The following is a 13,114-nucleotide window of genomic DNA, read 5'->3' as shown; positions in this document are numbered from 1 at the left end:
AAAGACCATGGCCTGTATCAGACACACCTTAGTCTCCAGAGTGACACGATTGCTCTTCAGTACTTTGGAGAGGTCCCTAACAGCAGACTTTCTCATCGCAATAAGTCTTTTCATTTCCTGGCTGCTGGTGCCAAGAGTGTTCACTGTGGAGCCAAGCAGACTAAAGTTGTTAACAATCTTAATCTCTTCACCATTCATCCTGATGCTGCCAATTGGTCCAGTGGTGAGAATCTTTGTCTTCTTGATATCGAGCCTCAATCCATACCAAAGGCTGCAGTCCTTGACCTTCTGCAGCAAGCGTTTCAGGTCCTCCTCAGTTTCAGCAAGCAGGATTGTGTCATCTGCATAACGCAGGTTGTTGATTGATCTTCCACCAATCCTGAGGCCACACCTCTTCTCATAGAGCCCGGCCTCTCGGATAATCTGTTCTGCATACAGGTTGAAAAGGTATGGGGCACATCCCTGGCGTACAACCTCCCCAATTTTGAACCGTGCAATGTTTCCTTGCTCTATTCTGACGACTGCCTCTGGTCCAGGTATAGGTTTCGCATTAGCATGATCAAGTGTTCTGGGATTCCCATTCTTCTCAGAGTCACCCACAGTCTGTTATGATCCACACAGTCAAACACCTTTGCGTAATCAATGAAACACAGATAGACATTCTTCTGGTATTCTCTGCTTTCATCTAAGATCCATCTAACATCAGCTGCAATATCCGTAGTACCACAACCCCTTCTAAACCCAGCCAAAAGCTGTCATCAGGTTGATTCCGATTCATGGTGCATCGTGTGTATCAGAATATAAGCTGCAAAAAAAAAAAAAAAATATAAGCTGCGCTCCCCGGGATTTCCAGTGGCTGGTTTTTCAGAAGTGGATCCTGAGGCCTTTCTTCTGAGAAGCCTCTGGGCAGCTCAGACATGTAGCAGCCGAGCATGTTAACCGTTTGTCCCACCCAGCGATCCCTGCAAGCATTGTGGTTAGTAGATGCCAGAAAATCAGTTCCACGTCCTCTTGACTCACACACAGCAAAATGAAGCGCTGCTCAGTCCTGCATCACCCTCACAGTCATTACATTTGAGCCTGTTGTTGAAACCACTGTCAGTCCATCGTATGAAGATCTCCCTCTGTGCCCATCTCCTTTACCAAGTGTCTTTTCCAGAGAGTGAATTCTCCCAATGACGTGTCCTTCGTGCATGGGATTGTGAGCGCACTCCTAGCCTGATCCTTACCAGACTGCATTGTAGATGTTTTTTGTCACCCTCACTACATGTGGGAAACTCTTAAAGCTAGGAACCCACTCTCTTTTCCCTTACACTGCTCACCTAGTGCTTCATGCATTGCCTGGCACTTAAGCCCCAGTAAAAGTCTGTTGCATAAAGGAACATAAGTTCCTCTTTCAGTTTGCCTTGAATTTGACTTTGACTGCAGTTTCCTCCCTTTGGCCTGCAGGATGGTGCCTCGCTGAGAAGACAGCTGTGGCGCGATGGCAGTCTTTGATACTCCTCAGGAAGCCTTTGGCATCTTACGTCCGGTCTGCGTCCAGCTCACAAAGGCCCAGACGGTGGAGAATGTTGAACATCTGCAGGCACAATTACGGGCCGTGAGTGACTCTGCCCTTCAGGAACTTCAGCAGTACATCCTCTTCCCTCTGCGATTCACCCTCAAGACCCCAGGCCCCAGAAGAGAGCGCTTGACGCAGAGTGTGGTGGAGTGCCTCACATTCATCCTCTCATCGACATGTGTGAAGGAGCAGGACCTGCTGCAGGAGCTCTTCTCCGAGCTCTCATCCTGCCTCTATTCACCCAGCTCCCGCAGACCCGCGCCCGTGGCAGAGGAGTTGAAGTTGGCTGTGATCCGGGCTCTCAGTACCCTAATGCACTCAGCTTATGGGGACATCATTCTGACTTTTTACGAGCCCTCCGTCCTACCTCGTTTAGGATTTGCCGTGTCTTTGCTACTAGACCTAGCTGAACAAGAGAAGTCAAAGCAAATAAAGATTGCTGCCTTACAGTGTTTACAAGTTCTCCTCTTCCAGTGTGATTGTCAAGACCATCCGAGGTCCTTGGATGAGAATGAGCAGAAGCAGCTGGGGGATTTGTTTGCGTCCTTTCTGCCTGGAATCTCCACTGCACTGGCCAGGGTTATCACGGGAGACTTCAAACAAGGTCATAGCATTGTCGTATCTTCCCTAAGACTCTTCTGTAAAACCGTGGCCTTCATTATGGCTGATGAACAGCTCAAAAGAGTCTCAGAGGTCCAAGCAAAGCCTGCTGTTGAGAAGAGATTAGCAGAATTGATGATTCACAGGGAGCCAGATTGGGTTAAAAATACTGGGAACAAGTTAACTATCCTTATCAAAAAGATAGTTGAGTGTGTCTCGGTTCACCCCCACTGGAAGGTGAGGCTGGAACTGGTGGAACTTGTGGAGGCCCTTCTGTGCAAGTGTAGTCAGTCCTTGGTTGAGTCTGCTGGGCCTCTCCTGAAGGCCCTGGTGGGTCTGGTGAACGATGAGAGTGCAGAAGTGCAAGCCCAGTGCAATAAAGTTCTGAAACGTTTTGCTGATCAGAAGGTAGTGGTAGGCAACCGAGCCTTTGCTGACATCTTGTCAGACAACCTGCATTCCCTTGCAACGTCTCTCCCCCGCCTTATGAACTCCCAAGATGATGAAGGGAAATTGTCTACTCTCTCCTTGCTACTTGGCTATCTAAAACTCTTGGGCCCCAAAATAAACTTCATCCTCAACTCCGTGGCCCATCTTCAGCGCCTCTCCAAAGCACTTGTCCAAGTTCTCGAGCTGGATGTGGCTGGCATCAAAGTTGTCGAAGAGCGACATTGGAACTCTGACCAACTGTGCGCCTCTCCAAAGACCTCAGCCACACGGCCGTGGAATCACATCCAGAGGAGGTATTTCCGCTTCTTCACCGACGAAAGGCTTTTCCTGCTCTTACGGCAGATCTGTCGCCTTCTCGGTTTTTACGGGAACCTGTATTTACTTGTGGATCACTTTATGGAGCTGTACCGGGAGTCTGTGGCTTACCGAAAGCAGGCCGCCATGGTCCTGAATGAACTGATTATAGGCGCCGCTGGCCTGGAGGGGGAGGGTCTCCATGAAAAGCCAAATGTTCAGACGTGCCCAGAGGAACTGAGAGAGATCGTAACGTCGATAATTGAGGAATACACAAGCCAAGAAAACTGGTATCTGGTTACCTGTATGGAAGCTGCAGAAATGGGAGAGGAGCTAGCTTTGAAGCAGCCAGGCCTCCAAGCCATCACATCTGGTGCCCACACCTGCCAAGTTACATCTTTTCCAGCCTCATCAAAGCCAAGTCCTACCATTTGCTCCATGAACAGCAACATCTGGCAAATATGCATCCAGTTGGAAGGGCTTGGCCACTTTGCATATGCGCTAGGAAACCACTTCCGTTTGCTGTTGATGTCAGCCCTCTATCCCATACTAGAGAAGGCCGGAGACCAGACCCTGCTCATCAGTCAGGCCGCCACGAGTGCCATGATGGACATGGCTCACGCCTGCGGCTATGAGTCCCTACAGCACCTGATCAACCAGAACTCAGACTATTTGGTGAATGGGATCTCGTTAAATCTGCGCCATCTGGCTCAGCACCCTCATACCCCGAAAGTCTTGGAAGTCATGCTGCGGAACTCGGATTCCAGCCTGCTTCCTTTGGTGGCAGATGTGGTTCAAGATGTCCTGGCCACCCTGGACCAATTTTATGATAAGAGAGCGACTTCCTTTGTCAGTGTTCTGCATGCCCTGCTGGCAGCATTAGGTACATAGAGCGTCCTCTTTAATACCATTTTGGGGACAGAGCTAATATCCTCCTTTGCCTAACCTTATTGTTTTTGCTGTTTGTGGTTATGATATGGAGGGCATTATTTAGACCACAGTCTATCGAGTCCCATATATACCATTGGGTATCTCCTTTTTTTTTTTAAACTTAATAATTTCTACCGCTTACTGAAATCCTGCTCTGTGCTTGGAATATAAACCCTGCAGACCAATTATAAACATTATTCTTGTTTTACAGATAATGAAAAAAAATAAGGCTCGATAAGATCCTGTTCACCCAGGGTCACACAGTTAATAAGAGGAAAGTCAGGATTTATGACAGTTTGGTCTCACATCAAAATTATTTTCAATATACCAAACTGCTTACCCTAATGACACTTAGAGCTAACAGTATCTGTTCTAATGAAGAGAACAAGAATAACTTTCAGATCTCGGATTTTCTGGAAATACGCTATCTAGTATATTTCCCTGCAGTTATGTTTTCTATCTTGGCATTTAACACACGTACCACTGGCCGTACGTGACTGTTGTTGTTTACTGTCAAGTAAGAACTGACACACAGCTGACCCCTGAGTGGGTTTTAGGAGGCTGTAAATTTTACAGGAGGAAATTGCCTAGCTTCCTCCCTCAGAGCAGCTGGTGGAATCGAACCTCTGGCCTTTGGGTTGCCGGCACAGCTCCTGCTAGACCACCAGAGCTGTCTAGCCATATGTAACTGTACTTAATTAATGTTAATTGAAATAGCCACATATGATTAATAGCTGTTGAACAGAAATGGTCCTTTTAACCTTTCAAGTGTATGGCAATGGTTTGAGTTTTTCCTCCTCTCTTTGATCTTGTGCCTGTTAGAGGTGCTAGCCACCAGTGAAATAGCAAAAATTTAGACACAAAGAATCTCACAACTGAATGGTTAATCCCAGGTGACTGGGGTAGTATTGCCCCGCAGCTGATGCCATTTCCAGTGTTCATTCATAAGCATTCACATAAAACATTAAGCATTCTTTTGTTCATTCATTCAATAAAAAGTGCCTCCCCTATCTGGCACTGTGCTAGGTAATGAGGATACAGCGGTGAACAAGACAGATAAACTCTCATGGAGCTCTCCCGTTACTGAGAGAGAGATAATAACCCAGTAAACAAATCATTAAATGAGCTCATTTCAGAGTCTGATAAGCATTGCAAAGAAAATATATGACCTAATGGGAGAGAGAAACAGAGACAGTCTACTTGAAGTGGAGTGGTCAGGGCGGGCCTCTATGGGGAAGCAGTGCTGGAGCCAGACTTGAGGCTGAGAAGGGCCTGCCAATCCATACGCACGATCACATTCTATTTATGGCTTTTAAGAACATTCAGGCAATGAGACCAGCAGGTACAAAGACCTGCAGGGAAGAAAGGGCGTGAGGTCTCTGGAAAATAGAGTGGAGGCCAGCAGGCAGCGTGGTGCAAGGTGAAATTGGAAAGGTTGAAGGACAAGTCCTGCAGGGTGTATAGATCACGGGAAGGTGTTACCTTGCAAGCACTAGCAGAAGCCTGTGTTCTGAGCTGTTTCCTGGGAGGAGAGAGCAAGACAGGCCTGCTCCTTGCCCTCAGGAAGACCCTCCTAAAATTGGCTATTTGTATGTTTTAGACTGGCTTCTGCAGTCTGAATATATACACTACATTTGCACCCTCAGAGAACTGTACCAGTTTTAAATATAAAGCTTAAAAAGATATTAAGGCCCTACTCCGTCTACCCTCTCGAGATTGTATCAGTTTGGGCTTTGAAAATGGAATTGCTGGTATCTTGGTCAACATTGTAAACTCCTGTGTAGCACTTCTCCCCCTTCCCCCCATTTGTTACTTGATGTGAGAGAGGGATGTTTCCATTGCAGAAAGAAAAAAGAGAATAGCTAAGATAGACTCAGAAACATCTTAGGAAAAGAAGCAAAATTGAGCCTAGTTTTTTGCAGGGTTTGGAGTGACCTGGAATACACTTGCATTGTGAACTATGACACTATGAAACAGGCAAATAGGACCCAAAGAAGCCTTTCATGCTGGTCATCGTCATATGTTCAATGATGCCAGCCCTCACCAGTGAGACTGGAAGAGTTGTTGCACAGACCTTCCAAAAGATCCTAAGAGATACCAGTAGATGTTTAGGAGTTAAGTTACCACCAACACAGCCTTTCACCATACATTGACTAAGAAATATTAGATACCACAGCAGAGGCAAAGGCCATCAGTGATACTGATTCTTAGGAGCAACTACAGACTGGCTGATTGATTATTCAGAGCAGCATAAGGATGGCTTTGCAAAGAAGTTATCTCTGAACTCACATGCCTTGGAACTTGGGGATGGTGCCACTCCCATGCCGAGCTATGTGTTCTTTTTATAAGGAGCTCTGCAGCATGCTGTGATGCTATTGTGTGACTCCAGCGGTTCAAGCCCACCCGTGGTTCTGCTGGAGAAAGCTGAGCTTTCTCCTTTCATTAAGATTTACAGCCTTGAAACCCCAGTGGGGGGGGGGTCTTTGCTGGTAGGATTTGACTTGACAGCAGTGAGTTTGAAGGGTTGCTTTTTAAAATGACTAAACAGTATTATATGTATGGCTGGATTTAATGTATCTAATCAGTCATTGGTGAGCATTTTGGTGGTTTCATTCTTTAGGCACACATCCCAAACACAGGCCCTGCAGTGAATACTTTTGTAATTTTGAAAATATCTATATCAGTAATAAGTTCCTAAAAGTAGTAATGCTGTTTAAAGGGTTCTGCATTTAAATTTTTGACAGAATATCAAATTGCTCTCCAAAGAGGTCCTGCCAATTTAATCTTCCCTCAGCATTGTAAGAGAGTACCAATTTTGCCACGCCCTCGCTCACACTGTATATTACCAAGCTTTTTGATCTTGTAAATCCAATAGGAGAAAAATAGCAGCTGATTATGGTTTTAATTTGCATTAGGAGTGAGTTTGAGCTTCTCCTAATGTGTTTAAAAGCCATTTGTGAGCAGAGCTTTTTTTAAATGTCTGGAACTAGGCTTGAATCTAGAAATATTCCTTGCAGCCTGTCTGCTTCCAGCAATGTAAATTCTGGGTCCTGGTTTATAACCAGGAGCCCCGGTGGTATAGTGCATAGCACCTTGGGCTGGTAACCAAAAGGTGGGCAGTCCAAACCCACCCGCTTTTTCTCAGCAGGAGGGCAGGTGCTTCCTAGAAAGAACTGCAGCCTCAGAAACCTAACGCAGAGTCACTGTGAGTGAAATGCAACTCAGGACAGCAGGTTTGGTTGTTTGGATTTGAGTTTTTAACTGTTGGGACCATATTGGTCAGTGTACTCTCGGGACCAGATTGACGTCTGCAGATGGGCTTTGAGGAAATGTCCGTAACTGCTCTATGCATACAGGAACCTCCAGGTACCGGATTGAGGGTGTCAGGCCTTTGCCCTCCTCTAGTCCCAATTGCCTTACCCTGGCGTCTCCCATCTGCTGTTCCTCTGGCTCTCTGCAGATGCTCCTTGATAAAAAGGAGATTAGCAGGTGCTAAAGGTTATCAGAGGCTTTTTCCCTGCTGTCTGCAAAAGGAGATTGCTAGACCACAGCAGCGATTCTCAAGCTGCAGTGTTGCTGTTGTTATTGCTTCATTCTTTAAATAGAGCCTTTTTTGAAAGGAAACCTTAGCGGGAAGCCCAGTACACAAAACAGGTGAAATTAGAGCTGCTCTGATTACAGAGGGGTAGAGACCTTGGTGCCCACCCCTTAGTGTGCTATCTCCACGGTGCCCTCCCCTCTTGTGACCCCTGAGGCCTTCCTGCACCTTGGGGCACACAGTTTAAAACCACTGGATGCAGCAGTGTTAGGGTTTATTCTGTGATGATAGAATCATCAGCGTTACCAAAGAAGGGAAAGCATTGGTGAGACAACAGCCAGCCACCAGAAGCATTTTTTGTTGGAAAAGCCCACACAGGACTCCGTCGTCATGATGCCCGTTAGAGCCTTGGTTCTGCCAATGAGTATATTCTGTGGTCTCAATTTTGCCAGTTGTATGTACGTGTTTCCCAATATAGTGTGTTCACTTTGCATGTGTTCTAAGTAGAAATGGTTTTTGATGGTGATCAAAAGCTGCTGGCCTCCTTCAACAGAGTCTGGTGAGAGTCAGACACTAAACAACATATAAAACTGAAAATGTCATTGCAGCCTGTGATACTTTGATATGAAAGGAAAGAAGATGATGCTACCTAAGGGAATATATGTGAGACCCAGATGAGATCATGGACTCGAGGAATAGCTTTTCTTGGCCAGTTATGTTTGTGCTGAGACATAATAAATGAGTTGGAGCGATCCAGGCAAAAGCAGGGGGAGGCTGGTCCGAAGGCAGTGCATTCTCTCAACTATTGCTCAGTCAATTACAGGCTGACCTCCTCCTCTCCCCTTCTCACCACTGCGCTTGATTCATCTCTATAAAAAACAACGGTTCAAATCCACCAGATGCTCTGCCGGGGAAGGAGGGACAATCTCCTCCTGTACCAGTCAGATCTGATTTGACGGTACAAGCACACAAAAATAATAAAATTTAAAAAAAAAAAAAAGTAATGGAGGAAATATTCTAGACCAGAGAACCAAACCAAAAACTTATTGCCATTGGGCTGTTCTGACTCATAATGACCCTCCATTCAGTTTCTCCAGCCGTAAATCTTATCAGGAGTAGGTTGCTTCCCCGTCCTCCCACGGCGCAGCTAGTAGATTTGAACTGCCAGCCTTTTGGTTAACAACCCAGTACGTAACCAGTGTGCCACTGGGACCAAAGTTGTGAGCAGTTTAATACCTGACGCATTTGAGGAACTGGAAGATGGTTCGATGACAGGCAGCTAGCTCAAAGATAAGGTTAGAGAGGCAGGTAGGGACTGGAACATTGAGGGCCCCCACAGGCCACACCAGGGAGTGTATCCTCCTTGTGATATGCGAGTGTGTGGTATTGGTAGCACAGGCAGTAATAGTAACATTTTGTTTCTAGCCCAGTGGTTCCCAGATACAGGACAACTCCATGAGCAGAGTTTAGGGGAGCATCACTTGAGCCAAAGACCAGCATTTCCTGAGAAAGGACCTGAGAAGACCGCCACAGCCGAAGACATTGAACAGTTCGTGCTGGACTACCTCAGAGAAAAGGACGTGGCGGAGGGCAATGTCTCGGATTTTGATGAGGAAGGTAATTTTTACTTCTTTTAACTTTTAACTTGACTGATTGTATTTGGGTTTGTTTTGGTTTTGGGTTTTTTTTGTGGGCTGTTTTTGTTTTCTTTTGCAAATAGGTTATTATGTAAACAATAAACATAATTACAGGATGTTTAGAATTAAACAGGCCATGTAGAGTCCTCCCCCGGCTAACATCATACTCCTTATTTTCTTGTGCAGTCTTTTTTCTATTTTCTTGCTGTAAGGCTGTTTTTATATGCTTGCAGCCACAGTCTAAACATATTGTACCCTTTCTGCATTTAGTTAGAAATAACTCTCCATGTTGCTATAGTGTTTTCATAATTAATGTTTTAATAGCTCCTCCTAAGTATCCATTCCCCTGTGGGAAGTTGAGGCTGCTTCTGGCTTTTCACTTTAATAAACAGTGCTGCTGCAGCGGAGGAGTCTGTGCATGTAACCTTTTCCTTCCTTTCGCATATTTCTTTATAAATTCCCAGAAGTGCGATTTCTGGGTCAAGGATATGAACATTATTTTCTGCTTGCCAAATTGCCTCCCAGAAAGGTTGTATCAATTTGCACCTTCTCATCAGTGCAGAACTAATACCGGTTTCACCACAACCTTGCCGACATTGGCTCTCACCGATTTTCCTTCTTGCTAAATGAAGTAGGTGAGAAATGGTTCTCGTTATTTTCTTTTGTGTTTCTTTGATTACCGGAAAGGTTGCGCGTCCTTCTGTACGTTTCCTCCCTCACAACTTTTGGCTTGCGTCATTTGTCCACTTAAGTGTTGGAGGGAGGAGAGTGTAGTGTTTTTCTTACCAGTTGCTCTGATAAAGGGAAGGGAGTTCAGGCTCGTTGAAGCCCTGGCCTGTTGTTTTATTCACAAGCTCAATCTGGAGCTGCAGGTCACTGAAGGATTAATAAATTATTAGAATCTCCTCTGCAAATATTAAATGCCAAGTCATAATGAGCTTGGTGGTCTCCCAACGATCCTAAATCTAACTGAGTCCCAAATTAGTTTGTTAGACTGGAATCGAGCAGATTTCTTTATTTTGTTGGCATTCCCTACTCTGAGACTCTTGAGTAAACTGAAGCCAATACTTGCAGGATACCAGGAAAGAGGAGCTCAGTGCAACTAACTGCAGCAAATTCCTTCTAAGTCGCAGGGAGGCATCGCAGGCCCCGGATAATGATTTCTGCGGAGTTGAATCATTGCCTTCCCCAAGAACAAGCGTTTGCTGATTAGAAATCTATCAGGTTTTTCCTTCGTCAGCTTTGCTTCGTGAACCAGTCCGATCCCTTTTTTTTGGAACTACACCCCTCACCCACACCTGGAAACCCCGAAGAGGAGGGGTCTGGATCCCTTGCACTCCAGCTTTGCCCTTCTCGTTTGAAATTCAGGCAATGCCAGCAAATCCATTCTTTCTCGATTAGGATCTTCTGGTCCTAGTTGATGTTCACTCGAAGCCGACAGAATGAATCAAACCTTTCTCCCAATAACAGAAACATCCACATCCCTCGGATGCTGTTCTGCAGGAGGTGGAGTCCCTGCGACAAATCCTCCTCTGGGGAGGAAAGCACAGCCCTGTCATTATTGTGATTATCATTCGTCAAGTCCACACCACACACTTGGCATTGTGAAGAATGTTTGGGGAGAGGTTGGCTTGACATGAGTTTTTTGTTTTAAGCACAATAAAAGCACCTTGTATAGCTGGAGGTCCCTTTCCTTAAGAAATCCAGACATTCCACAAATGTATTCCTATTTGTCTTTTCTGCACCTGTTAGAGACAGGTGTGGCCTCTACTGTAAGATAGGGTTTTAACAGCAGAGAAACTGAAATGGGAAAAAGACACAGGACCTATTCAACCAGTGGAAATGAGTACAACTCCAGGTGGTGGCCAGATAAACAGTGGTCAGGGTAGAGAGCTTGGCCTGGGGTCTCAAGTCTTGCCTCTCCTTTTGTTGTTAATTTGCTGAGAATATATGCAGTAAAGCAGATACCAGAGCAACAGTTTCTATATGTACAGTTCCCTGACATTGGCTATGCAGCCACATTCAGCTCCTTTTCTAAGTTGTTCCCTGTTAACAGAAACTCACTGCCCTCTCAGCTTCCAATCTAATCTTTTGGGATGCTCTTGTCAGATGGATGCATATAGATAGATATTAAGAGATAGACATTCTTTACTAGTTAAGCTAAAGAATTGTTTAAGAGTTCTTTAAGAAGACTTCAGGAGATATATATGTATGTACTTGTGTATTATATGTATTGACCATTCCATGGACTGCGAAGAGAACAAACAGGTCTGTCCTGGAGAGGGTGAAACCCACATTGCACCTTAGAGGCAAAGATTGTGAAGCTCTATCTCACATACTTTGGGCATGATGTCAGGAGAGGCCAGTCCTTAGAGAAGGACATCATGCTCGGAAGGGCGGAGAGGCAGTGCAGGACAGGAAGACCCTGGATGAGATGAATTGACCACGGTAACTGGAGTAATGAGGGCAGATGTGTCAGAGACAGTGAGTTTGGTCCAGATAAGGCAGGATACAGAGCTGTTGTTCATAGGGTCATAGTCAACTCAATGACACAGAACAACATGTGTATATTTTTTTAAAGTATTTTATATAAAGATAAAAGGATTTATATTAATTTTACTGTTAAAATGTTAAATGAATGTAATCAAAACTCATTATAGTCTTTATTTTTTTTCATACTCGTTATTGTTTTAATTTAAAGTTTGCTTGTCCCTTATGCAGTTGCATATTCTAGATAATAAAAGTGAGACAATAGTGCTTGCCTCAGCAACACAGGTACTAAAATCAGAACGATACAGGGGAGATTAGCCGGGCCCCTGTGTAAGGACGATGCACATAAGCGTTCCGGTTTTTTTTAAAGTGAGACAATAGTTGCCGATGTTCATCTCATGTAACCCTTTCATAAACCTGTAAGTTTTGGATACTTTATCCCGTTTATCCAGTAGGAAATGTATAAAAGTTACTAATAGGTTCTGGAGGTAGTGCTTGAACCAGTCTTCTTTGACCAGCGCTCTTGCCCTGTGCATTGTACCATCCCGCCCGGGTATTACCTGCCATGCAGGGATAAGTAAGACCTCATCCTGGTCGTCCAGAAGTCTTCCTGAAGAAGACACAATGGAGAAACAGGCTGAGCTTGAACGTGTTCCTTCAGCACTGCCTACCTAGCATGCACAGATGGGTGGATGAACTGGGAAGGATTGTTGGCTTGAGGAGTAGGGAGTTGTTAAGACTTGTTGACTTGACTTGGCCTGTGTGGGGGCTAATGCTGAGCGAGGAGACCAACACATCTGGAATACAAGGAGAAGTGTAGGCATCTGAGTTTTGCAGCTCACGCCTGTTTGAGCCTGGTCACAGATGGCTGGGGATGAGTTGACCAGAACCCAGCCAGATAAGGAGAAGATGATTCGTGCTATGAGCTAGAGTAGTTAGCTGCAGCCAGATGGCTTGCTGACTGGACTTTGTGGATGCAGATGCTCAAAGTTTCCAAGTTGAACAAAAGATCCTTCAGCGAAAGGGACATGCTTGTTCCTTCAGAGTACTGGTTTGATTGTTGTTGTTGTTGATTGCCTTCGAGTCATTTATGACTCATAACGACCCCATGAACAAAAGGCCTGAAGCCCCTCTACAACTATCAACATTTATCGAAATTCATAGGGTTTCCAGAGGCATGCTGTTTAGGAAGCGGATGCTACTGGTTTGGTAGGGGTAGGCAAATCAGAAATTGGCCATCTAAAAGGGGGACCTTAGGGCATGAGGCATGAAGTAACTGGCTTACACACTTTCACAAAAGTAGTTATTAGCAAGATGACTGTAAGGAGGATAAACTCCGCAATAGAAATGAACAAAATATAATGTAAATTAAAGACAGTACAAATCACAATGTACATGCATGAAACACAGTGTATATGAATAATAAAATTATTATTATTATTATTTTTAAATATGGTTTCTTGGCGCTGCTTTTAGTCAGAAGTTTTCCTAGCTCATAGGAAGATGGTCATACCTTCCCTTTAGACAGGGGATAAAGCTAAGGGGAAAGGAGGAGAAGTAAAAAGCAGAGCTGAGGCCAGCCAAGGGGTGTCTCCATACTAAAGCCCTACCCCC

At 45.0% G+C, this 13,114-nt stretch overlaps 1 protein-coding gene across 1 annotated transcript in view; it reads left to right on the top strand.

Annotated features, from left to right (window-relative positions):
* Window positions 1–1,483: 1,483 nt before the first annotated feature.
* Window positions 1,484–13,114, top strand: part of TTI1 (TELO2 interacting protein 1) — a 34,595-nt gene continuing 22,964 nt past the window's right edge. Inside the window, exons 1-2 of the mRNA XM_006881517.1 lie at window positions 1,484–3,788; window positions 8,799–8,990. Of these exons, the coding sequence (XP_006881579.1) occupies window positions 1,484–3,788; window positions 8,799–8,990 (2,497 nt within the window). The remainder of the gene's footprint in view (window positions 3,789–8,798; window positions 8,991–13,114) is intronic.

This window comes from Elephantulus edwardii, unplaced genomic scaffold (assembly GCF_000299155.1).
Source record: "Elephantulus edwardii isolate Elephantulus edwardi_28Jun2011 unplaced genomic scaffold, EleEdw1.0 scaffold00015, whole genome shotgun sequence".
Lineage (NCBI taxonomy): Eukaryota > Metazoa > Chordata > Mammalia > Macroscelidea > Macroscelididae > Elephantulus > Elephantulus edwardii.
The sequence above is the reverse complement of the archived record's forward strand: the minus strand, read 5'-3'. Positions and strand labels throughout refer to the sequence as shown.